At 56.1% G+C, this 26,982-nt stretch overlaps 1 protein-coding gene across 1 annotated transcript in view; it reads right to left on the bottom strand.

Annotated features, from left to right (window-relative positions):
* Positions 1-210: 210 nt before the first annotated feature.
* Positions 211-26,982, bottom strand: part of LOC133358582 (vacuolar protein sorting-associated protein 26B-like) — a 27,299-nt gene continuing 527 nt past the window's right edge. Inside the window, exons 2-6 of the mRNA XM_061576949.1 lie at positions 24,716-24,917; positions 17,179-17,343; positions 13,283-13,458; positions 11,637-11,779; positions 211-5,247 (exon numbers count right to left, since the gene is read on the bottom strand). Coding sequence (XP_061432933.1) covers positions 4,945-5,247; positions 11,637-11,779; positions 13,283-13,458; positions 17,179-17,343; positions 24,716-24,917 — 989 coding nt within the window. The 3' untranslated portion in view covers positions 211-4,944. The remainder of the gene's footprint in view (positions 5,248-11,636; positions 11,780-13,282; positions 13,459-17,178; positions 17,344-24,715; positions 24,918-26,982) is intronic.

Here is a 26,982-nt window from a genome sequence, read left to right as displayed (position 1 = left end):
CGAGGGGGTAGGGGAGGGATGCGAGGGGGTGGAGGTGGACGTGATAAAGAGGGTTTGTTAGGGGATCACGAGGGGGTAGGGGAGAGATGGGAGGGGGTGGAGGAGGCCCTGACAGAGGGGGTGGTTATGGGGGTCACGAGGGGTAGGGGAGGGATGCGAGGGGGTGGAGGGGCGAGGGGAGGGGAGAGAATGGGCGTTCGAGTTTGAGGCTTTCATCGAGGAAGTTTATTCCAGTGAACAAAAACGCGGTTGGCTTCTCCCCCCCCCACCCCACCGCACCCGACACTAAGCGGTGCTCATTTTATTGACCCCGCAAGGGATGATGGGAGTGACGACGGTTCTGAACTCACAAACCATCGAAACGTGGCTTGAGGAGCGCCACAAAGCAGTCAAACACGTGGCTTGGCCTGGCGCGGTGGGGAGGGGAGTGGTGGCACAGTGGTTAGCGCACCGCATTAGGAAACCCGGAGGCCCGCCCGCCCGCCACGCCAGCGTTGACCGGCGCGGTGAAGTATGGTCAAACGACCCTCACCGCCCCCCCGCCCCGGTGACCGACACAAGAGTCACTTCCACGGTGGATTTCACAAAGCAGCTGCGACCTTACGAAGGTTTAACAAGTATAACCCGTAAAAACAAAGTTTTTCACTATAAATCCTTTATATGCGTGGCGGCTAGAGTCCTCTGGTCCTCTGGCTTGAGATGGCTGCCACCTATGGGTCAGGTGATTGCATTGCACCATTAAGCAATTGGTAATTAAATATAATATTTTTGTCCTAAACAGTGTAAAATTTTGGAAAAAAATGTCACGAACATTAATTGTCACGCACAACGAGTCTGTGTGCAAAATGTCAGCTCGATTGGATCACGGGAAGTGGGTTAAAAAACGACCGAAAGATTTGCACGGTCGTAAGCAAGCAAGCGAACTTAATATAAAGGATTTAAAAAGGGTTAAATTAATGGGCTCCATCTTGTGTGTGTCGTGGGGGGGGGGGGTGACGGTGGCACCCGTAGAGTTGATCCGATACGAGTCGAGCCGCTCATTCGCGATCATCCGGCGCGTGCGGTGCGCTCTACGCCGCGTTTGATTTTTTTGTGGCGTTGAGTTTGTTGTTCCTGCCATGCCGCACACCTCCGACTCGCGCGGTTTGCCACGCACGGTACCAAAGGAGTTCAACGCGCGATACGCGCGTTCGTGCCGCGCGCGTGTCTTTACCAATCATCGGGCAAGTGCGGTGCGTAACGGCTGGCTCTGTATTCGAATGGAGGGCGGTCGGTACGGGTGGGGGGCGGGCGGGCGGGCGGGGGGGCAAAGCGGTTTGGTCGCGGCGAGTGGAATTTGAAGACGCTTTGGCCAAACAAAGCAACGGGTCCCTGTGGCCGGAGCCAGTGCAGCAACAAGGTTGTCGAGATACGACGTTATGGGGGGGGGGGGGGGGGGTGGGTGGTTCCTCCAACTTGAAAACGAGTGTGTAAAAATGTACTAAACTATTTTAGCAAAAAACTAAATTAATTGGTCTAAGGAATCCCAGGCAGGAGACTGCCAACACCTGCACCACCAGGGCCCCCCTTTTTTCCACTAGCGCATCCGAGCCAAGCCAGCACAGGGCCAGCACGGTATGGGTGGGTTTTCCACTGCCACATCCGAGCCAAGTCAGCACGGTATGGGTGGGTTTTCCACTGGCATATCCGAGCCAAGCCAGCGCGGGGTGGGGGGGGTCTGGCATGGTATGGGTGGTTTATCCCACTGTGGACGTTTGCCGGGCCGAGCTGGAACCAACCCGTGGTGGATTCGCTCACGGGGCAGGGAGGAGGAGGAGGGGGGTGCCAGGCAGAGGTCGCAACCGGGTACCCGATACCCGTACCCTACCCGATACCCGGCTACCCATACCCGGCCGGGTATGGGTAGGGTACGGGTAGCCGACCCTGGTGCGGCCGGGTACGGGTAGGCCGTGAGTCACTGATGAGTCACCGTTTGTCACTCATTTCCCAACGTCTTGTCTCTTCTCACAATTCAAGTTCCTAGAATCAACCCGCCCGCGCCTGCAACGTGGCTTCATCCCAGAGGTCGCAATCCAGTACCCGTTTGCGACCCGATACCCGGCCGGGTACGGGTAGCCGGGTATCGGGTACGGGTACCCGTTTGCAACCCTGGTGCGGCCGGGTACGGGTACGGGGGGTAAGGAATCAGAACTCATAGTAGTAGGTTTTTACCCTTTAAACTGGTACAAAAACTGACACCTTTATACAAGGCATCATGTTTGCAATAACCACAACACAAGCAGTCAAAATGGAAACAAAAAGAAACAACTCTGATTATGATAATTATATGCACTGTCCTTGAAGTTAATTATCATCATCAGAGTTTTGTTTGCATTTTGACTGCTTGTGTTGTGGTTATTGCAAACATGATGCCTTGTATGAAGGTGTCAGTTTTTGTACCAGTTGAAAGGGTAAAAACCTACTACTATATTTTGCCACTGGTAAAGGAGATGTCTCATAGTGAATCAAAACCCGTTTGCGACCTCTGGCGCCAGGCTCGTTTGCCGCGTGCGTGTTGTGACGTCAGAAGCTTGGCTTGGCATGCGCGGTGGAAAAAAACAACCCGGCCCCCCACCCCCCCCCCACACCGAGCCGCACCAGGCCTGGCTCGGCCTGACTCGGTTGCGCGGCGTAAAAAAATAACAACAAGAGGCATTAGCCGGAGGCGTCTGCCCGCTAAAAAGAGTTTAGTGCCGACGCCTCTCTACCTACAACGCCTCGGCCGCCCGAATGCTAAAAAATATATTTATATCTGCGACGCCGCGCTCCGCACAGACCGGCGCGTGACGGTGAGGGGGGGCGGTGGCGGAGGGAAAACCGCGCGAAACGTCGCCCCCCTCTCCTCTCCCCGCCCCCTCCCGGCGTTTACAAAACATCTCGCCGGCCGCAAGACTCGTCCGTGAACGTCGCCGGGGCTTCTGTTGGTAAGCAAAAGCTGTTTCGTCTTCTTGGCTCTTTCGGTAAAGTCACGTAGAAGGGAAATAATAAAATAATAAAAATTGAACGTGATAAAATACAATTTTCACGACCTTACTATAAAAATTTCTTCCCTTTGTTACTGCTAACCCTATCTCATCCCTTTGTTGCTGCTAATCCTACATAATGCACGGGCATAATATGACTTTGAGACCCCCCTCCACCTCCTACGCATTCCACAAGTAGTGACTAATCCCATATCTGCATTTGCCATAAATATGCTAAAGTCCTCTGTTGATATGCAAATTCCTTTGTCAAGGCGCCCTTCCCCCTCCAACCCAGCTTAAATATACGCTGCCAAGCCTGGTGGTGCTCATTCAGATGCTGTCTTTGCGACAGACCTATTCTTCACCCGAGGACGGCTGCTTGCGTTGTGGCCGAAACGTCGTTAGAATTGTATTTTATTACGTTTTATTTTTATTATTTTATTATCTCCCTTCTACATGATGACATTACCGAAAGAACCGAGAAGATGAATCCCTGCAGTCACGAAAAAAAGCTTTAAATCGAAATTCAAAAGCTGTTTGTTGTTTTTTTTCTCTTCAAATTTTTAATTCTCTTATAAAGTAAATATAATCTATCCTTCAATATTAATATTACAGATTATTAACAAACACCTGACTTCACAGCCACATCACCCCACACCCACTCTGCCCCCGTAGCCCCCGCCACACACCTGCCAAGCCGCGGACGCAGCTACAACGCCCAACGCTGATCCCACCACAAATCTGACAATAATTAGCTAAATCATCCCCCGCGCCCCCCCCCTACCGCCCCCCTCCCCCCACTACCCCCCCAAAATTCATTCCCACCTCCCCCCACCCCCCCCAATGAATTTTCCCACCGACTGTCAACCGGGGCCTTAGTTTAAGACGCACGAACGCATCCTGCCGCTCGCCTAGTTCGCGAGGCCTAGTCGAGGCCTAGTCGAGGCCTAGTCGATGCCTCGTCGATGCCTAGTTCGAGGCCTAGTTCGCGAGGCCTAGTCGAGGCCTAGTTAGCGAGGCCTAGTTAGCGAGGCCTAGTTCGCGAGGCCTAGTCGAGGCCTAGTTAGCGAGGCCTAGTTAGCGAGGCCTAGTTAGCGAGGCCTAGTTAGCGAGGCCTAGTCGAGGCCTAGTTAGCGAGGCCTAGTCGAGGCCTAGTTCGCGAGGCCTAGTCGAGGCCTAGTCGAGGCCTAGTCGAGGCCTAGTTCGCGAGGCCTAGTCGAGGCCTAGTCGAGGCCTAGTCGTGACGCGGCTCCAGGCTGCTGCCTGGCAGGGCACGGCGGGGCCAGCGTGGTCCAGTGAGGCCTAGAAGGGCATAGAAAAGTCGAGTTCTACCCAGCAAGTCCTAGCAAAGCCCGATCTCAACCAAACAAGACGAGGCAAGGCCTAGCTCTGTTTTCGCAAGGCGCATTTAGCAAGTCGTAAATAAAGCCCGTTTCTGTGTAGCAAGGTCTAGCAAAGTCTGGTTTGTCTAACGGAATCGAACAAGGCCTAACGTCTGTGTACTAAGGTCTAGCAAGGCCCCGTTGTCTAGCAAAGTCTAGCAAGGTCTACTTCTGTCTTATAACGTCGAGTAAGGCTGGTTTTGTCTGCCTTGCAAGGCCCCGCAAGGCCAGTGCAGTCAAGCAAAGCTCAGTTCAATCTAGCACACCCAAGCCAAGTCTAGCAAAGGTCTAGCAAAGCCTAACTCTAACAACGTCCAGCGGGGTCGGGGGTCTAAGTTCCGTCAAACGAGTCCTAAAGCAAAGCCTCATCCAGTCGGGCGAGGCCTAGCGAGGAGGCCTAAAGCTCCTCGATTCTAACAAGTGCCGGGTGACCGCCTCCTCAGAGCCTGAGCTCGCTTAGCCGGGCTACCCGTGAGCTCAAGTGAAACCCGCCCCGAGTTGGTCGTCACCCACCGCTAGCACCGCTAGCCCCGCTAGCACCGCCAGCCCCGCTAGCACCGCTAGTCCTCCTCGTCGCGAAGGAGGTCACGGGGGGCGTCCCCGTCGGCCTGGCCGCGAGCGAACGCCGCTGGGGCGTGGGGGGGCGGCTCCGAGTCGTCGCCGCCGGCGCCGCCGATGCCGCCGACGCCGCCGGGAGCGGGGGAGCGGCCGGTGCCACCGGTGCCGCCGGGAGGGCCCGGCTCCCCCGTGGAGGCCGCGGGGGGAGGGGCGGGCGGGGGGCTCTCGTAGCGCTGGGAGGCGATGGCCGCGTGGTGGGACATGCTGCGTCGCACGATGTCGCCCTTGCGCCACAGCGTGATCTCCTGCGGGGGGGCGGCGGGGAGGGGGGGGGCGGTGGGAAGGGGGGGTCAGTGGGGGGCCATGGGGGGGGGCAGCACGCGGGTTGTGACGATGTCAGTGACAAAGGCAAAAGGCGTCCCGTGTAGCCGACAAGGCCGGCTGTTGGCGCAAGTGCTGGTAGCACACACCGGGGAAAAAGGCAAAGATCCCCCGTACAGCCTGAACAGACTGTTGGGGCAAGTGCTGGTAGCACACGGAGTGGGGAAAAAGGCAAAGATCCCCCGTACAGCCTGAACAAGCTGTTGGGGCAAGTGCTGGTAGCACATGGGGGGGGGGGGGGGGGAAAGGCAAAGATCCCCCGTACAGCCTGAACAGGCTGTTTGGGGCAAGTGCTGTTCGCGAATAGCGCCTATGAAGACCGGCACGGCACAATAAGGGGATGAGGGGCCAGCACCACGCCCGATCGCCTTTGTCTTCCCGCAGTGGCGATGTTTACTACACACCGCTACACCAGGTTACTCATTTGAGGCTGAGTCGACCTAGGAGAGGCCCAGGACCGGTTGAGGTGTTCGCCAATGATTTTAGTGGCCATGAGCAGGGATCGAACTGTGGTGATCGGGGGTTCGTAGCGGAGCGCGTCAACTGCTAATGCTTCACAAGAACAACGCGCACGCATATCATGTTACATCAGGCACACACGCGCGCACGCACACACACAAACATCAATGATACACTGCCACTGAGAAGATATTGGTGTCACGTCGGCTTGCCACCGATATCTTGGGGGGGGAGGGAACGCCGAGGGCTTGCAAAACTTACTACCCAGTGCGCGCCGAGAACATTTGAAATATATTTTGGACACTTTCTAACAAACCTGGCGTTTGAATCACGCGACGCGCTGGCTGGTCAATATCGCAAGCAGCGTGTCATCGTCATCGCGATGACGTCTGTGACACGCGCAGACGGGGGCACGGGCTGCGCGTGCCCGGTCAGCGCACGTGCGCGCTTCAACATGAACACCCCCGATTAACAACGGCTGGCCAAGTAAGGTGCGAAAGAAGTTTAACGTGCAACACGCGCGCACGAACGCACCCCCCTCTACCGGCAAAGAGTTGCACTGAGGGCCACTCACACACCACACACACACACCACACACACCACACACCCCACACACACACCAACGCTACAGCACTGATCCAAACACCCCCATCCGCTGCAGTGGTGAGCACGTGCTGGTGAGCGTGCAGTGGTGAGCGTGTGGTGGTGGTGAGCGTGGTGGTGGTGAGCGTGGTGGTGGTGGTGAGTGTGGTGGTGGTGAGCGTGGTGGTGAGCGTGGTGGTGGTGAGTGTGGTGGTGGTGAGCGTGGTGGTGGTGGTGAGTGTGGTGGTGGTGAGCATGGTGGTGAGCGTGGTGGTGAGCGTGGTGGTGAGCGTGGTGGTGAGCGTGGTGGTGAGCGTGGTGGTGGTGAGCGTGGTGGTGAGCGTGGTGGTGAGCGTGGTGGTGGTGAGCGTGGTGGTGGTGGTGAGCGTGGTGGTGGTGAGCGTGGTGGTGAGCGTGGTGGTGGTGAGCGTGGTGGTGGTGAGCGTGGTGGTGGTGGTGAGTGTGGTGGTGGTGAGCGTGGTGGTGAGCGTGGTGGTGGTGAGTGTGGTGGTGGTGAGCGTGGTGGTGGTGGTGAGTGTGGTGGTGGTGAGCATGGTGGTGAGCGTGGTGGTGAGCGTGGTGGTGAGCGTGGTGGTGAGCGTGGTGGTGAGCGTGGTGGTGAGCGTGGTGGTGAGCGTGGTGGTGAGCGTGGTGGTGAGCGTGGTGGTGAGCGTGGTGGTGAGCGTGGTGGTGAGCGTGGTGGTGAGCATGGTGGTGAGCGTGGTGGTGAGCGTGGTGGTGGTGAGCGTGGTGGTGAGCATGGTGGTGAGTGTGGTGGTGGTGAGCGTGGTGGTGAGCATGGTGGTGAGCGTGGTGGTGGTGAGCGTGGTGGTGGTGGTGAGTGTGGTGGTAGTGAGCGTGGTGGTGGTGGTGAGTGTGGTGGTGGTGAGCGTGGTGGTGAGCGTGGTGGTGAGCGTGGTGGTGAGCGTGGTGGTGAGCGTGGTGGTGAGCGTGGTGGTGAGCGTGGCGTGTTTATGGCTCATGAATTAGTGAGAGGTCTGAGTGGCATGGAGAAAGGGGGGGGGGGGTGGAGAGGGCGGTTGAAATGGGGGGGCAAGAGGTAGGGAGAGAGGGGGTAGGGGTGGGGGGGGCGGGGGGTCGAGGGGGGAGGGAGGGATGGGGGGGTCGAGGGGGTAGGGGTGGGGGGGCAGGAGGAGAGAGGGGGTAGGGGTGGGGGGGCAGGAGGAGGAGAGGGGGTAGGGATGGAGGGAGGGGGTCGAGGGGGTAGGGAGGGATGGGGGGGGGCAGGAGGAGAGAGGGGGTAGGGGTGGGGGGGGCGGGGCGGGGGGTCGAGGGGGGAGAGAGTGGGTAGGGATAGAGGGGGGTCGAGGGGGTAGGGAGGGAAGGATGGGGGGGGGGGCAGGAGGAGAGAGGGGGTAGGGATGGCGGGGGGTCGAGGGGGTAGGGACGGGGTGGGGGGGACGAGGGGGGGGGCGTGTGAGAGCGATGAGCTGCGCTCCGAGCTCTGACCGCGACTGAATCATTGATGGGCAGAGAGAAGTGCAAATGGACGTGGAGTGGGGGGCGGGGGGCAGCGCCGCGGGGGGCAGCGCGCGATTCTGCCAACGTAGACACAACGCAGACACACGCGCAGACACACACGCAGACACACACGCGTATACATACACACAGACACACGCAGACACACACGCGTATACATACACACAGACACACGCAGACACACACGCGTATACATACACGCAGACACACGCATACACACACGCACGCGTATATACAGACACACACGCAGACACACACGCAGACACACACGCGTATACATACACGCAGACACACGCATACACACACGCACGCGTATATACAGACACACACGCAGACACACACGCAGACACACACGCGTATACATACACACAGACACACGCAGACACACATGCACGCATATATACAGACACACACGCAGACACACACACAGACACACACGCACATGTATATACAGACACACACGCAGACACACACGCACATGTATATACAGACACACGCAGACACACACGCACATGTATATACAGACAACGCAGACACACACGCAGACACACACGCAGACACACACGCACATGTATATACAGACACACACGCAGACACACACGCAGACACACACGCACATGTATATACAGACACACACGCAGACACACATGCAGACACACACGCACGTGTATATACAGACACACACGCAGACACACACGCAGACACACACGCACATGTATATACAGACACACATGCACACACACACGCAGACACACACGCAGACACACGCACATGTATATACAGACACACACGCAGACACACGCAGACACAACGTAGACACAACGCAGACACACGCAGACACAACGCAGACACACACGCGTTTATATATACACACACACACGTGTACACACACGCGTTTATACACACACGTGCACGTATACATACACCGACAACAACAACCGCAATTCGTCACTAAGTGGCGGTGACGTCACCACGTTGAGGTCACGTGAAGTGTCGAACGTCCGCTGGCAGGAGGTCACGGGGCAGACCCAGGTGCCACGAGTCGACTGACTGAGATGACTGGCTGATGCACCACCTGTGCCCCCTACTGTGCCAACTTGCTGTGCTTTAGCCACCCGACACTCTACTCGTTGTTGTGAGCGTCGCTCCTCCGCCCTCTGTTGTTGTTAGAGGGCGACTGCCTCCAACTGCCCAGTAGCGTCCTTCACGAGCCTCCTCCACAGAGGCCGATCTTGACACCGCTGGTACCAGTCATCGGCAAGTCCACTCAGCCCCACGTCCTCCTGTACCACATCACTCCATCTCTTCTCTAGCCCGTGCCGCGCCCGTTTAGCCCCCTCGATCCGGCTGAACAAAAGCTGTTTCGGCATGCGGTGGCTGGGCATGCGGGCTACATGACCCAGCCAACGCAGCCTTGCCTGCCGGAGGAGCTCACCGATGGGACTTTGCCCAGATCTTTCAAGGATTTGTGAGCTTCTCACACAATCCACCCTGGTTAAACCCAGGATGGATCGTAGGCAGGCCAGCCTAAATGTTTCTAACCGGCGAAGATGTTCCATTATGGGGGTCCATGAATGACTGTGGCCGAGAAGACCTGCAGCTTCGTGCGGAGCGACAGACCAGGTAGCTTCCACACAGCGTAATGCAACGGATGAAAAAATAATGCCGCTCAACTGATTCTGAGTGAGACCTCTGCTGTCAAACCCGAGCCGGTCATGAGCACACTGCCCAGGTATGGGAAACTCTCCACAACTGCCCCTTCACCAATTGGGAGTTGTGGGGGTGGAGTGTCCGATGGTACAAAATACCCAGGCAGGTGCTTAATTTGGGTGGGGCTGATGGTAAGACCCCACCTCTTAGTGGCAAGCTACTGGTTGAGCAGCAGTGCCTCCAACTCCTCCTCTGAGTGAGCAGCAATTACCAGATCATGGGCATACATAACGTGGTTGACCAATAGGGAGCCATCCCTTGACCGCACCCGGGCATCGATCAGCCTCCCATTGTATCTGTACCAGATGGAAATTCCTTAGGTACAGCCATCGAAGGCTTCACGAACTACGTGGTCAAATAGATGTTAAATAATGTGGGAGCAAGAGGCCACGTAGTTTTACCCGGGCCCGTTCACCATCATGAAGGTCCTTAATGATCGTGAGCAGAGGGTCAGGGACTCCGAAAACATGAAGAACAACCCAGAGCCCAGGCCCACCAGGGCATCCTTCCAATCCTGCGAAACCTGTCCAGTGGCCCAGACTGTTGTTATGATGTCATGTAGGGCAGTCTGTGCACAAACGCCACCCTCCCACAGCATTTCTCTTGGGAAATCATCTCTGCCCGGTGCCTTTCCTGGTCTCAGACTCTGGATCGCCTTCAGTACTTTATCAACAGATGACACCTCAGCCAGCCACTCACAGTGGGTGACTTTTTCCAATATTTCAGGCACCGCAGCCTCAGAAGGGTCATCCCCACTTTGTCCCACAATGTTTTCCAGGCTGAGGGATTTCTCCTCCCCCAGGACCTCACAGAAATGCTCAGCAAATCTGCAAACCTGTTCCTGGAGGTCAGAGATTGGATCACCGTTCTTTCCCCTAATGATGGTAATAGGTGTGGCGCTGCAGGTTACTTTTTGATGGAGTTAAATCGTGATTTGTGATCGCGGGCCACTGAGGCAGACTCCATCTCCTCAGCAACCCGCGACCACCACCCATCCTTGCAGCGCCTTACGGCTCTCCGAACCTCCGAGCGAAGGCTGCGGTAAGCCTCCTCATTCTCTGACGTGGGATGCTGTAGCCGATGAGAGTGGGCCTGTCGCTTTTTCTCAACTATCCTGAACACCTCCTCTGTCAGCCAGGGTCTCTGGGGAGGTCTGGACCGCGTACCCAAAGCAGCCATTGCAGCTGCATGAGTCACAGTCCTAAACCTCGCCCATTTACCCTCGACATCAGGAGGAGTGGGGGATGATGCCATCCCCACACACACACGTATACATACACACACATATACACACACACAAGTATACATACACACACACACGTATACATACAAAGATCCCCCGTATAGCCTTCACAGACTGTAGGGGAAAGTGCTATTAGCGAGCACCTATGAAGGCCGGAACGGTACACGCACACACATAGACACACACGTATTCATACACACACACACACAGATACGCTCACACGTACACATACATACACGTACACGCACACACGCTCACACGTACACATACACACACACGCACACACACGTTCACACGTACACACACACGTTCACACGTACACACACACACACGTTCACACACACACACACACAGATACACAGAATTGTTCACACGTTCACACGTACACGCACACACACGCACGTTCACACGTACACACACGTACACACACACACACGTACACACGCACACACGTACACACGCACACACACACACACGTACACACACGCACACACACGTTCACACGTACACAGCGCGCACAAAGATGCCCCGCCGTACAGCCTCAACAGACCGACGGGGCAAGCGCCGTTAGCCAGTAGCGAAGAGTCGAGCCGGGGTCACGGGGTCACGGGGGGGGGGGGGGGGTCACGTCACGGGGGTGGGGTCACGGGGGGGGGGGTCACGTCACGGGGGGGGGTCACGGGGGGGGGGTCACGGGGGGAGGGTCACGAGGGGGGGTCACGGGGGGGGGGGTGGTTTCGCGGCACCGCGGCGCCACGGATCGCGCCTCAAGGGGCCCCGCGCGCGTGCCGCCCCTAGGTAGGCTCAGCGGCGACTCACCTGCTGCTTGAAGTACCTCCTCTCCTCCTCGTCGATGAGGACGAGGTTGAGGAAGTAGCGCACGCTGAACTTCTTGTTCACGTCGCGCATCGTCGGCGTCAGGTCGTAGCCGGCGAGGAACAGGCGGATGGGGATCGACTCACCTGGTGAGTGAGAGGGGGGGAGGGGAGGGGGGGTGAGTGAGGGGTGAGTGAGGGGGTGAGTGAGGGGTGAGTGAGAGGGGGGGGGTGAGTGAGGTCGTAGCCGGCGAGGAACAGGCGGATGGGGATCGACTCACCTGGTGAGTGACAGGGGGGGAGGGGAGGGGGGGTGAGTGAGGGGGTGAGTGAGGGGTGAGTGAGAGAGTAGGGGTGAGTGAGGTCGTAGCCGGCGAGGAACAGGCGGATGGGGATCGACTCACCTGGTGAGTGAGAGGGGGGGAGGGGAGGGGGGGTGAGTGAGGGGTGAGTGAGGTCGTAGCCGGCGAGGAACAGGCGGATGGGGATCGACTCACCTGGTGAGTGAGAGGGGGGGAGGGGAGGGGGGGTGAGTGAGGGGTGAGTGAGGTCGTAGCCGGCGAGGAACAGGCGGATGGGGATCGACTCACCTGGTGAGTGAGAGGGGGGGAGGGGAGGGGGGGTGAGTGAGGGGTGAGTGAGGTCGTAGCCGGCGAGGAACAGGCGGATGGGGATCGACTCACCTGGTGAGTGAGAGGGGGGGAGGGGAGGGGGGGTGAGTGAGGGGTGAGTGAGGTCGTAGCCCGCGAGGAACAGGCGGATGGGGATCGACTCACCTGGTGAGTGAGAGGGGGGGAGGGGAGGGGGGGGTGAGTGAGGGGGTGAGTGAGGTCGTAGCCGGCGAGGAACAGGCGGATGGGGATCGACTCACCTGGTGAGGGGAGGGGTGAGAGGGTGAGTGGGTGAGTGAGTGAGAGGGTGAGTGAGGTCGTAGCCGGCGAGGAACAGGCGGATGGGGATCGACTCACCTGGTGAGGGGGGGGGAGGGAGGGGAGGGGGGGTGAGTGAGGGGGTGAGTGAGAGGGGGGGGTGAGTGAGGGGGTGAGTGAGAGGGGGGGTGAGTGAGAGGGTGAGTGAGGGGTGAGTGAGGGGTGAGTGAGGTCGTAGCCGGCGAGGAACAGGCGGATGGGGATCGACTCACCTGGTGAGGGGGAGAGAGGGGGGTGAATGAGGGGGTGAGTGAGGGGGTGAGTGAGGGGTGAGTGAGGGGTGAGCGAGGGGGTGAGTGAGTGGGTGAGTGAGGGGGTGAGTGAGTGGGTGAGTGAGTGGGTGAGTGAGGCAAGGTGGTGTGTGTGTGTGGAGGCACGGTAGTGGTGGCGGTAATGGCGGTGGCGGTAGTGGCCGTGGTGGTGGTGGCAGTGGCGGCGGTGGTGGTGGTGGTGGCGGTAGTGGCCGTGGGAGTGGTGGCGGCAGTGGTGGTGACAGTGGTGGTGGTGGCGGTGATGGTGGCGGCGGTGGCGGTAGTGGCGGCGGTGGCGGTAGCAGTGGTGGTGACAGTGGTGGTGGTGGCGGTAGTGGCGGCGGTGGCGGTAGTGGCGGCGGTGGCGGTAGCAGTGGTGGTGACAGTGGTGGTGGTGGCGGTAGTGGCGGCGGTGGCGGTGGCGGTAGCAGTGGTGGCGGTGGTGGCGGTAGTGGCGGTGGCGGCCTCACCTCTGACGGGCGCCCCGTCCATGATCTCGTACTTGGCGATGGTGTCGTTCTCGTGGAACACGTTGGGCCCGCTGCCCGTCGTCTCGCGCCGACAGATGTCAATCTCCATGTGCTTGATCTTGATACGCACCAGCAGGAAGTAGATCTTGCCCACGATCACGTCCTTCAGGTGGTACCTGCATGGCAACAACCACCACCACCACAATGACGTCCTTCAGGTGGTACCTGCACGGCAACAACCACCACGATCGCGTCCTTCAGGTGGTACCTGCACGGCAACAACCACCACAATCACGTCCTTCAGGTGGTACCTGCATGGCAACAACCACCACGATCACGTCCTTCAGGTGGTACCTGCATGGCAACAACCACCACGATCACGTCCTTCAGGTGGTACCTGCATGGCAACAACCACCACCACCACAATGACGTCCTTCAGGTGGTACCTGCACGGCAACAACCACCACGATCGCGTCCTTCAGGTGGTACCTGCACGGCAACAACCACCACAATCACGTCCTTCAGGTGGTACCTGCATGGCAACAACCACCACGATCACGTCCTTCAGGTGGTACCTGCATGGCAACAACCACCACGATCACGTCCTTCAGGTGGTACCTGCATGGCAACAACCACCACGATCACGTCCTTCAGGTGGTACCTGCATGGCAACAACCACCACCACCACGATCACGTCCTTCAGGTGGTACCTGCATGGCAACAACCACCACAATGACGTCATTCAGGTGGTACCTGCACGGCAACAACCACCACAATCACGTCCTTCAGGTGGTACCTGCATGGCAACAACCACCACGATCACGTCCTTCAGGTGGTACCTGCATGGCAACAACCACCACCACCACGATCACGTCCTTCAGGTGGTACCTGCATGGCAACAACCACCACAATGACGTCATTCAGGTGGTACCTGCACGGCAACAACCACCACCACCACAATGACGTCCTTCAGGTGGTACCTGCACGGCAACAACCACCACGATCGCGTCCTTCAGGTGGTACCTGCATGGCCACAACCACCACCACGATCACGTCATTCAGGTGGTACCTGCATAGCAACAACCACCAGCACAACCATGATGTCATTCAGGTGGTACCTGCATAGCAACAACAACCACCACCACCACGATCACGTCATTCAGGTGGTACCTGCATGACCACAACCACCACCACCACCACCACGATCACGTCCGTTAGGTGAGTGAGGGAGCGAGCGGGTGAGTGAGTGGGTGAGTGAGTGAGCGGGTGAGTGAGTGGTGAGTGAGCGAGCGAGCGGGTGAGTGGGCGAGCGGGTGAGTGAGTGGGTGAGTGAGCGAGCGGGTGAGTGGTGAGTGAGCGAGCGAGCGGATGAGTGAGTGGTGAGTGAGCGAGCGAGCGGGTGAGTGAGTGGTGAGTGAGCGAGCGGGTGAGTGGACGAGCGGGTGAGTGAGTGGGTGAGTGAGCGAGCGAGCGGGTGAGTGAGTGGTGAGTGAGCGAGCGAGCGGGTGAGTGGGCGAGCGGGTGAGTGAGTGAGCAAGCAGGCAAGTGAGTGGGTGATGGCGTGGGCGAGTGAGTGAGAGGGTGAGTCGGCGACCAGTGAGTGAGCAAGCGGGCGAGTGAGTGAGCGAGTGATGGCGAGGGCGAGTGAGTGAGAGGGTGTGTCAGCGACCAGTGAGTGAGCGAGCGAGCAGGCGAGCGAGTGAGTGAGTGAGCGAGTGAGAGGGTGAGCGAGTGAGCGGTGAGCGGGAGATGGCGTGGGTGAGCGAGTAAGAGGGCGAGCGAGCGGGTGAGTGAGTGAGAAGGTGAGTGAGTGAGCGAGTGAGAGGGTGAGCGAGTGAGAGGGTGAGCGAGCGAGCGGGTGAGTGAGTGAGAGGGTGAGTGAGTGAGCGAGTGAGAGGGTGAGCGAGTGAGCGAGTGAGCGAGTGAGAGGGTGAGCGAGTGAGCGAGTGAGCGAGTGAGAGGGTGAGTGAGTGAGAGGGCGAGCGAGTGAGAGGGCGAGCGAGTGAGTGGGTGAGTGGGTGAGCGGTGAGCGAGCGAGATGGGTGAGCGGGTCATGGCGTGGGCGAGCGAGCGAGTGAGAGGGTGAGCGAGTGAGCTGTGAGCGGTGAGTGGGTGAGTGGGTGAGTGGGTGAGCGGGTGAGCGAGTGGGTGAGTGAGTGAGCGGGTGAGTGAGTGGGTGAGTGAGTGAGCGGGTGAGTGAGTGGTGAGTGAGCGAGCGAGCGGGTGAGTGAGTGGTGAGTGAGCGAGCGAGCGGGTGAGTGGACGAGCGGGTGAGTGAGTGGGGAGTGAGCGAGCGAGCGAGCGGGTGAGTGAGTGGTGAGTGAGCGAGCGAGCGGGTGAGCGAGTGAGCGAGTGAGAGGGTGAGTGAGTGAGAGGGCGAGCGAGTGAGAGGGCGAGCGAGTGAGCGGTGAGTGGGTGAGTGGGTGAGCGGTGAGTGAGCGAGATGGGTGAGCGGGTGATGGCGTGGGCGAGCGAGCGAGTGAGTGAGAGGGTGAGCGAGTGAGCGAGTGAGCGGTGAGTGGGTGAGTGGGTGAGCGGTGAGCGAGCGAGATGGGTGAGCGGGTGATGGCGTGGGCGAGCGAGCGAGTGAGCGAGTGAGCGAGGGGGGTGAGAGGGTGAGCGAGTGAGCTGTGAGCAGTGAGTGGGTGAGTGGGTGAGTGGGTGAGCGGTGAGTGAGCGAGATGGGTGAGCGGGTGATGGCGTGGGCGAGCGAGCGGGTGAGTGAGTGAGAGGCTGAGCGAGTGAGCGAGTGAGCGAGGGGGTGAGAGGGTGAGCGAGTGAGCTGTGAGCGGTGAGTGGGTGAGTGGGTGAGCGGTGAGTGAGCGAGATGGGTGAGCGGGTGATGGCGTGGGCGAGTGAGCGAGTGAGCGAGTGAGTGAGAGGGTGAGCGAGTGAGTGAGAGGGTGAGCGAGTGAGTGAGCGAGTGAGCGGTGAGTGGGTGAGTGAGTGAGAGGGTGAGTGAGTGAGCGAGTGAGAGGGTGAGCGAGTGAGCGAGTGAGAGGGTGAGCGAGTGAGCGAGCGAGTGAGTGAGAGGGTGAGTGAGAGAGTGAGCGAGTGAGTGAGAGGGTGAGTGAGTGAGTGGGTGAGCGGTGAGTGAGCGAGATGGGTGAGCGGGTGATGGCGTGGGCGAGCGAGCGAGTGAGTGAGAGGGTGTGTCAGCGACCAGTGAGTGAGCGAGCGAGTGGGCGAGTGAGTGAGCGGGAGATGGCATGGACGAGTGAGTGGGAGGGTGAGCGAGCGAGCGGTGAGTGAGAGGGTGAGCGAGCGAGCGGCCGAGTGAGTGAGCGGGAGATGGCGTGGACGAGTGAGTAAGCGAGCGAGCGGTGAGTGAGAGGGTGAGCGAGTGAGAGGGTGAGCGGTGAGAGGGTGAGCGAGTGAGAGGGTGAGTGGGTGAGCGGTGAGCGAGCGAGATGGGTGAGCGGGTGATGGCGTGGGCGAGTGAGCGAGTGAGTGAGAGGTGAGTGAGTGAGCGAGTGAGCGAGCGAGTGAGCGAGTGAGAGGGTGAGCGGTGAGAGGGTGAGCGAGTGAGAGGGTGAGTGAGTGAGTGAGAGGGTGAGCGAGTGAGCGAGAGGGTGAGCGAGTGAGAGGGTGAGTGGGCGAGCGAGTGAGTGAGAGGGTGAGCGAGCGAGCGGGTGAGTGAGTGAGAGGGTGAGTGAGTGAGCGAGCGAGTGAGTGAGAGGATGAGCGAGTGAGCGAGTGAGCGAGTGAGAGGGTGAGCGAGTGAGAGGGTGAGCGAGTGAGAGGGTGAGCGAGTGAGAGGGTGAGCAAGTGAGAGGGTGAGGGGCGAGCGAGTGAGTGAGAGGGTGAGCGAGTGAGAGGGTGAGCAAGTGAGAGGGTGAGGGGCGAGCGAGTGAGTGAGAAGGTGAGCGAGCGAGCGGTGAGCGGTGAGTCCTCACTTTGACTTGTTGTACTCGAACTCGATGTGGAGGCAGTCCTCGATGCCGACCTCCATCTTGATGGGATTGTTGAGCTCTGGGTAGGTGCTCAGCGTGTGCACCAGCAGCTCCATCTCCTTCACCACGTCGCTGAGGCGGCGCGACATCGTTGCTCGCAGGAAGTACCTGGCGCAGCGGCATCGTCAACGTCACCGTCATCAACACCATCGTCAACGTCACCGTCGTCAACGTCACCATTGTCAACGTCATCATCGTCAACGTCACCGTCATCACCATCACCGTCATCACCATCATCGCCAACGTCACCATCGTCAACGTCACCATTGTCAATGTCACCGTCAACGTCATCATCGTCAACGTCACCATCGTCAACGTCACCATCGTCAACGTCACCATCGTCAACGTCATCATCGTCAACGTCACCATCGTCAATGTCATCGTCAACGTCACCATCGTCAACGTCACCATCGTCAACGTCACCATCGTCAACGTCATCATTGTCAACGTCACCATTGTCAACGTCACCATCGTCAACGTCACCATCGTCAACGTCACCATCGTCAACGTCATCATCGTCAACGTCACCATCGTCAACGTCACCATCGTCAACGTCACCATTGTCAACGTCACCATTGTCAACGTCACCATCGTCAACGTCACCATCGTCAACGTCACCATTGTCAACGTCACCATTGTCAACGTCACCATCGTCAACGTCACCATCGTCAACGTCACCATTGTCAACGTCACCATTGTCAACGTCACCATCGTCAACGTCACCATCGTCAACGTCACCATTGTCAACGTCACCATTGTCAACGTCACCATTGTCAACGTCACCACCGTCAACGTCACCATCGTCAACGTCATCATCGTCAACGTCACCATTGTCAACGTCACCATTGTCAACGTCACCATTGTCAACGTCACCATCGTCAACGTCATCATCGTCAACGTCACCATCGTCAACGTCACCATCGTCAACGTCACCATCGTCAACGTCACCATTGTCAACGTCACCATCGTCAACGTCATCATCGTCAACGTCACCATCGTCAACGTCACCATCGTCAACGTCACCATTGTCAATGTCATCGTCATCATCGTCAACGTCATCATCGTCAACGTCATCATCGTCAACGTCACCATCGTCAACGTCATCATCGTCAACGTCACCATTGTCAATGTCATCGTCATCATCGTCAACGTCACCATCGTCAACGTCACCATTGTCATTGTCAACGTCATCATCGTCAACGTCATCATCGTCAACGTCATCATTGTCAACGTCACCATCGTCAACGTCACCATCGTCAACGTCACCATTGTCAACGTCACCATCGTCAACGTCACCATCGTCAATGTCACCATCGTCAACGTCACCATTGTCAACGTCACCATCGTCAACGTCACCATTGTCAACGTCACCATCGTCAACGTCACCATCGTCAACGTCACCATTGTCAACGTCACCATCGTCAACGTCACCATCGTCAATGTCACCATCGTCAACGTCACCATTGTCAACGTCACCATCGTCAACGTCACCATTGTCAACGTCACCATCGTCAACGTCACCATTGTCAACGTCACCATCGTCAACGTCACCATCGTCAACGTCACCATCGTCAACGTCACCATCGTCAACGTCACCATTGTCAACGTCACCATCGTCAACGTCACCATCGTCAACGTCACCATCGTCAACGTCACCATTGTCAACGTCACCATCGTCAACGTCATCATCGTCAACGTCATCATCGTCAACGTCATCATCGTCAACGTCACCATCGTCAACGTCATCATCGTCAACGTCATCATCGTCAACGTCACCATCGTCAACGTCACCATCGTCAACGTCACCATCGTCAACGTCATCATCGTCAACGTCATCATCGTCAACGTCATCATCGTCAACGTCACCATCGTCAACGTCATCATCGTCAACGTCATCATCGTCAACGTCACCATTGTCAACGTCACCATTGTCAACGTCACCATCGTCAACGTCATCATCGTCAACGTCACCATCGTCAACGTCATCATCGTCAACGTCATCATCGTCAACGTCACCATTGTCAACGTCATCATCGTCAACGTCACCATCGTCAACATCATCATCGTCAACGTCACCATCGTCAATGTCATCATCGTCAACGTCACCATCGTCAACGTCACCATTGTCAACGTCATCATCGTCAACGTCACCATCGTCAACGTCACCATCGTCAACGTCACCATCGTCAACGTCACCATCGTCAACGTCACCATCGTCAACGTCACCATTGTCAACGTCATCATCGTCAACGTCACCATCGTCAACGTCACCATCGTCAACGTCACCATCGTCAACGTCACCATCGTCAACGTCACCATTGTCAACGTCACCATCGTCAACGTCACCATTGTCAACGTCACCATCGTCAACGTCACCATCGTCAACGTCACCATTGTCAACGTCATCATCGTCAACGTCACCATCGTCAACGTCACCATTGTCAACGTCATCATCGTCAACGTCACCATCGTCAACGTCATCATCGTCAACGTCACCATTGTCAACGTCACCATTGTCAACGTCACCATCGTCAACGTCACCATTGTCAACGTCATCATCGTCAACGTCACCATTGTCAACGTCACCATTGTCAACGTCACCATCGTCAACGTCACCATTGTCAACGTCATCATCGTCAACGTCACCATCGTCAACGTCACCATCGTCAACGTCACCATTGTCAACGTCATCGTCGTCAACGTCATCATCGTCAACGTCACCATCGTCAACGTCACCATTGTCAATGTCATCGTCGTCAACGTCACCATCGTCAACGTCACCATTGTCAATGTCATCGTCGTCAACGTCATCATCGTCAACGTCACCATCGTCAACGTCACCATCGTCAACGTCACCATTGTCAATGTCATCGTCGTCAATGTCATCATCGTCAACGTCACCATCGTCAACGTCACCATTGTCAATGTCATCGTCGTCAATGTCATCATCGTCAACGTCATCATTGTCAACGTCACCATTGTCAATGTCATCGTCAACGTCACCATTGTCAACGTCACCATCGTCAACGTCACCATTGTCAATGTCATCGTCAACGTCACCATTGTCAACGTCACCATCGTCAACGTCACCATTGTCAACGTCACCATCGTCAACGTCACCATTGTCAATGTCATCGTCAACGTCACCATTGTCAACGTCACCATCGTCAACGTCACCATTGTCAATGTCATCGTCAACGTCACCATTGTCAACGTCATCATCGTCAACGTCACCATCGTCAACGTCACCATCGTCAACGTCACCATTGTCAATGTCATCGTCAACGTCACCATTGTCAACGTCATCATCGTCAACGTCATCATCGTCAACGTCACCATCGTCAACGTCACCATCGTCAACGTCATCATCGTCAACGTCACCATCGTCAACGTCACCATTGTCAATGTCACCGTCAACGTCATCATCGTCAACGTCACCATCGTCAACGTCACCATTGTCAATGTCATCGTCAACGTCACCATCGTCAACGTCACCATCGTCAACGTCATCATCGTCAACGTCACCATCGTCAACGTCACCATTGTCAATGTCACCGTCAACGTCACCACCGTCAACGTCACCATCGTCAACGTCATCATCACCATCGTCAACGTCATCATCACCATCGTCAACGTCATCGTCACCATCGTCAACGTCAACGTCAACGTCACCATCGTCAACGTCATCATCACCATCGTCAACGTCATCGTCACCATCGTCAACGTCATCATCGTCAACGTCACCATTGTCATCGTCATCGTCACCATCGTCAACGTCATCATCACCATCGTTAACGTCATCTTCACCATCGTCAACGTCATCATCGTCAACGTCACCGTCATCATCGTCAACATCACCGTCAACGTCATCGTCACCGTCATCATCGTCAACATCATCGTCATCGTCGTCGTCAACGTCATCATTATCGTCAACATCACCGTCAACGTCATCGTCACCGTCATCATCGTCAACGTCACCTTCATCATCATCGTCAACGTCATCATCGTCGTCAACGTCATCATCGTCGTCAACGTCATCATCACCATCGTCACCGTCATCATCGTAGTCAACGTCACCATCATCAACGCCACTATCATCAACGCCACCGTCACCATCATCAACGTCACCGTCATCACCAACATCAACGTCACCGACATCTCCATCGTCACCGTCGTCATCGTCACCATCATCACCGTCATCATCGTCAACATCACCGACATCTCCATCGTCAACGTCACCGTCGTCATCGTCACCATCATCACCGTCATCATCGTCAACATCACCTTCATCACCATCGTCAACGTCACCATCACCACGTGTGCCCACGTGGTCCCCCCATGTGCGCCTGTACATCTCTCCCCGCGTGTCTCCCGCGTGTCTCCCCGCGTGTCCCTGTGTTCACGTGTGTCTATGTGGTCTCCCTGTGTGCATCTGTATGTCTCTCCCCGCGTGTCTCCCCGCGTGTCCCTGTGTTCACGTGTGCCTACGCGCGTTTCTAAAATGTCTCCGTTGGGATCGCACGCGCACACACACGCAGCAGGAGCAGGGATCGCCCCCGCTGGCAACTGTCTGACGCCAGCTCGCAGTGCCAGGTGCAGAGTCACACCATGCCCCACAGGGGCAGCTGCCGCTGGGGGTGCCCCTAGGCCAAACCACACAGCAGCGGCGGGGGCGGCAGCAGCGACCATCGCAGCTGACCGACGCCAGCGCGCGGGGCGGGTGCCGGGTCACACCGTGCCCCACAGGGCAAGCTGACTCTGGGGGTGCCCATTCGCACGCGCCCGGGTGCAAACCTCCTAAGAGGTGGGGGGGGGGGTGGCCGCTCTATTGAACACGACTCTGTCCTAGTCCTCACTGCCGCAGGTTGTCATTCTGGGTGGCCCCGCGTGGGGGACGGGGGGAGGGGCTCGCCCCCCCCCCCTCCCCCCCCCTCCCCCCCCCCTTCGACCAGGTTTAGCCTCCTAACTCCGGCGCTCATCCGACTGCGACGTCAAAAGAAATCGCAGATTAAACCTGCGCTGCCCTCTCTTCATCCACCCCATGAATGCGCACGCGCGTAAGTGTGCGTGTGTCCGTGTGATAGCGTGTATGTGCGTGTGTGTCCGTGTGATAGCGTGTGTGTGCGTGTGTGAGCGTGTGTGTGCGTCTATGCGTGAGTCTATGAGTGAGTCTGTGCGTGAGTATCTGAGTGAGTCTCTGAGTGAGTCTATGAGTGAGTGAGTCTATGAGTGAGTCTCTGAGTGAGTCTCTGAGTGAGTCTGTGCGTGAGTCTGTGCGTGAGTCTGTGCGTGAGTCTGTGAGTGACTCTCTGAGTGAGTGAGTCTATGAGTGAGTCTATGCATGAGTCTCTGAGTGAGTCTATGAGTGAGTCTCTGAGTGAGTCTCTGAGTGAGTCTCTGAGTGAGTCTCTGAGTGAGTCTCTGAGTGAGTCTGTGCGTGAGTCTGTGCGTGAGTCTGTGAGTGAGTGAGTCTATGAGTGAGTCTATGCGTGAGTCTCTGAGTGAGTATCTGAGTGAGTCTCTGAGTGAGTCTCTGAGTGAGTGAGTGAGTCTCTGAGTGAGTCTCTGAGTGTGTGCGTCTATGCGCGAGTCTCTGAGTGAGTCTATGAGTGCGTCTATGCGTGAGTCTATGAGTGAGTCTATGAGTGAGTCTCTGTGTTAGTGAGTCTATGCGTGAGTCTCTGAGTGAGTCTATGAGTGAGTCTATGAGTGAGTATCTGAGTGAGTCTATGAGTGAGTCTATGAGTGAGTCTATGAGTGAGTCTCTGTGTTAGTGAGTCTATGCGTGAGTCTATGAGTGAGTCTATGAGTGCGTCTATGCGTGAGTCTATGAGTGAGTCTATGAGTGAGTCTCTGTGTTAGTGAGTCTATGCGTGAGTCTCTGAGTGAGTCTATGAGTGAGTCTATGAGTGAGTATCTGAGTGAGTCTATGAGTGAGTCTATGAGTGAGTCTATGAGTGAGTGAGTCTATGAGTGAGTCTATGCGTGAGTCTATGAGTAAGTCTCTGAGTGAGTCTCTGAGTGAGTCTATGAGTGAGTCTCTGAGTGAGTCTATGAGTGAGTCTATGAGTGAGTCTATTAGTGAGTCTCTGAGTGAGTGAGTCTATGAGTGAGTGAGTGAGTCTATGCGTGAGTCTATCGGTGAGTCTCTGAGTGAGTCTATGAGTGAGTCTATGAGTGAGTCTCTGAGTGAGTCTCTGAGTGAGTCTCTGAGTGAGTCTGAGTGAGTCTCTGAGTGAGTCTGAGTGAGTCTATGAGTGAGTCTATGAGTGAGTCTATGAGTGTACGAGTCTGAGTCCACGAGTGAGCGAGCCCACCTGAGCTTCACGTTCTGTCCCGAGTAGCTCTCGTAGGGCTTCTCGGCGTGCGTGAACTCAAAGTCGAAGCACTGCGACTGCGTGAGCTCGCCGGTCTCTGAGTGAGTCTCTGAGTGAGTCTCTGAGTGAGTCTATTAGTGAGTCTATGAGTAAGTGAGTCTATGAGTGAGTCTATGAGTGAGTGAGTGAGTCTCTGAGTGAGTCTCTGAGTGAGTCTCTGAGTGAGTCTCTGAGTGAGTCTATGAGTGAGTCTATGAGTGAGTCTATGAGTGACTGAGTCTCTGAGTGAGTCTCTGAGTGAGTCTCTGAGTGAGTGAGTCTATGAGTGAGTCTCTGAGTGAGTGAGTCTCTGTGTGAGTCTCTGAGTGAGTGAGTCTATGAGTGAGTCTATGAGTGAGTCTCTGAGTGAGTCTCTGAGTGAGTCTCTGAGTGAGTCTCTGAGTGAGTCTATGAGTGACTGAGTCTCTGAGTGAGTCTCTGAGTGAGTCTCTGAGTGAGTGAGTCTATGAGTGAGTCTATGAGTGAGTCTCTGAGTGAGTGAGTCTCTGAGTGAGTCTCTGAGTGAGTGAGTCTATGAGTCTATGAGTGAGTATATGAGTGAGTCTATGAGCGAGTCTCTGAGTGAGTCTCTGAGTGAGTGAGTCTATGCGCGAGTCTATGAGTGAGTCTCTGAGTGAGTCTCTGAGTGAGTCTCTGAGTGAGTCTCTGAGTGAGTCTCTGAGTGAGTGAGTGAGTCTATGAGTGAGTGAGTGAGTCTCTGAGTGAGTGTATGAGTCTGAGTCCACCAGTCCACGAGTGAACGAGTGAAGGACCCACCTGAGTTTGACGTTCTGTCCCGAGTAGCTCTCGTAGGGCTTCTCAACGTGCGTGAACTCAAAGTCGAAGCACTGCGACTGGGTGAGCTCGCCGGTCTATGAGTGAGTCTCTGAGCCTGAGAGTCTGAGTTCTAGAGTCTACGTCAGTGAGTCTATGAGTGAGTCTATGAGTGAGTCTCTGAGTGAGTGAGTCTATGCGTGAGTCTCTGAGTGAGTCTCTGAGTGAGTCTCTGAGTGAGTCTATGACTGAGTCTCTGTGCGAGTCTCTGAGTGAGTGAGTGAGTCTCTGAGTGAGTCTCTGAGTGAGTCTCTGAGTGAGTCTACGAGTGAGCGAGTGAGCGAGCCCACCTGAGCTTCACGTTCTGTCCCGAGTAGCTCTCGTAGGGCTTCTCAACGTGCGTGAACTCAAAATCGAAGGACTGCGACTGGGTGAGCTCCCCGGGCCGTGCCACGTCCTTCACCAGCGACACGAACTCGTGGTGGTTGCCGCGGTCGTAGTACAGCTCTGAGAGACACACACAGAGGCAAAGGGTGTTGAGTCTGTGGGTAGTGTTGGGTCTGTGGGTAGTGTTGGGTCTGTGGGTAGTGTTGAGTCTGTGAGTAGTGTTGAGTCTGTGGGTAGTGTTGAGTCTGTGGTGCAGTGTTGAGTCTATGGTGCAGTGTTGAGTCTATGGTGCAGTGTTGAGTCTATGGGTAGTGTTGAGTCTGTGGGTAGTGTTGAGTCTATGGGCAGTGTTGAGTCTATGGTGCAGTGTTGAGTCTGTGGGTAGTGTTGAGTCTGTGGGTAGTGTTGAGTCTGTGGGTAGTGTTGAGTCTATGGTGCAGTGTTGAGTCTATGGGGCAGTGTTGAGTCTGTGGGTAGTGTTGAGTCTGTGGGTAGTGTTGAGTTTGTGGTGCAGTGTTGAGTCTATGGGCAGTGTTGAGTTTGTGGTGCAGCGTTGAGTTTGTGGTGCAGTGTTGAGTTTGTGGGTAGTGTTGAGTCTATGGTGCAGTGTTGAGTCTATGGTGCAGTGTTGAGTCTATGGGCAGTGTTGAGTCTATGGTGCAGTGTTGAGTCTATGGTGCAGTGTTGGGTCTATTGTGCAGTGTTGAGTCTATGGTGCAGTGTTGAGTTTGTGGTGCAGTGTTGAGTCTATGGTGCAGTGTTGAGTTCATGGTGCAGTGTTGAGTCTATGGTGCAGTGTTGAGTCTATGGTGCAGTGTTGAGTTTGTGGTGCAGTGTTGAGTCTATGGTGCAGTGTTGAGTCTATGGTGCAGTGTTGAGTTTGTGGTGCAGTGTTGAGTCTATGGTGCAGTGTTGAGTTCATGGTGCAGTGTTGAGTCTATGGTGCAGTGTTGAGTCTATGGTGCAGTGTTGAGTTTGTGGTGCAGTGTTGAGTCTATGGTGCAGTGTTGAGTCTATGGTGCAGTGTTGAGTTTGTGGTGCAGTGTTGAGTCTATGGTGCAGTGTTGAGTCTATGGTGCAGTGTTGAGTCTAGGTGCATGTTGAGTCTATGGTGCAGTGTTGAGTCTATGGTGCAGTGTTGAGTTTGTGGTGCAGTGTTGAGTCTATGGTGCAGTGTTGAGTCTATGGTGCAGTGTTGAGTTTGTGGTGCAGTGTTGAGTCTATGGTGCAGTGTTGAGTCTATGGTGCAGTGTTGAGTTTGTGGTGCAGTGTTGAGTCTATGGTGCAGTGTTGAGTCTATGGTGCAGTGTTGAGTCTATGGTGCAGTGTTGAGTCTATGGTGCAGTGTTGAGTTTGTGGTGCAGTGTTGAGTTTGTGGTGCAGTGTTGAGTCTATGGGGCAGTGTTGAGTCTATGGTGCAGTGTTGAGTTTGTGGTGCAGTGTTGAGTCTATGGTGCAGTGTTGAGTCTATGGTGCAGTGTTGAGTCTATGGTGCAGTGTTGAGTTTGTGGTGCAGTGTTGAGTCTATGGTGCAGTGTTGAGTCTATGGTGCAGTGTTGAGTCTATGGTGCAGTGTTGAGTCTATGGTGCAGTGTTGAGTCTATGGTGCAGTGTTGAGTTTGTGGTGCAGTGTTGAGTCTATGGTGCAGTGTTGAGTCTATGGTGCAGTGTTGAGTTTGTGGTGCAGTGTTGAGTCTGTGGGTAGTGTTGAGTCTGTGGGTAGTGTTGAGTCTATGGTGCAGTGTTGAGTCTATGGGGCAGTGTTGAGTCTATGGTGCAGTGTTGAGTTTGTGGTGCAGTGTTGAGTCTATGGTGCAGTGTTGAGTCTATGGTGCAGTGTTGAGTTTGTGGTGCAGTGTTGAGTCTATGGTGCAGTGTTGAGTTTGTGGTGCAGTGTTGAGTCTATGGTGCAGTGTTGAGTCTGTGGTGCAGTGTTGAGTCTATGGTGCAGTGTTGAGTCTATGGTGCAGTGTTGAGTTTGTGGTGCAGTGTTGAGTCTATGGTGCAGTGTTGTTCTACAGAGAGTGAGAGTGGAGTTTGTATGATCTCCCCGTGTTCTTCATGGGTTTCCTCCCACAGTCAAAGTCAAACCCACACCGAGCGGAACGAGAAATGGGCAAAACCACAACTCCACTGCTGAAAATAATCTGCAAATCACTCGACAGAGGGGGGTAGTGGGGGGAGGGGGGTGAGGGGGTAGTGGGGCGGGGGGGGTGGGGGAGGGGGAGGG

This window comes from Lethenteron reissneri, chromosome 62 (assembly GCF_015708825.2).
Source record: "Lethenteron reissneri isolate LAM-NWPU_2019-01 chromosome 62, ASM1570882v1, whole genome shotgun sequence".
Taxonomy (NCBI): Eukaryota; Metazoa; Chordata; class Hyperoartia; order Petromyzontiformes; family Petromyzontidae; genus Lethenteron; species Lethenteron reissneri.
The sequence above is the reverse complement of the archived record's forward strand: the minus strand, read 5'-3'. Positions and strand labels throughout refer to the sequence as shown.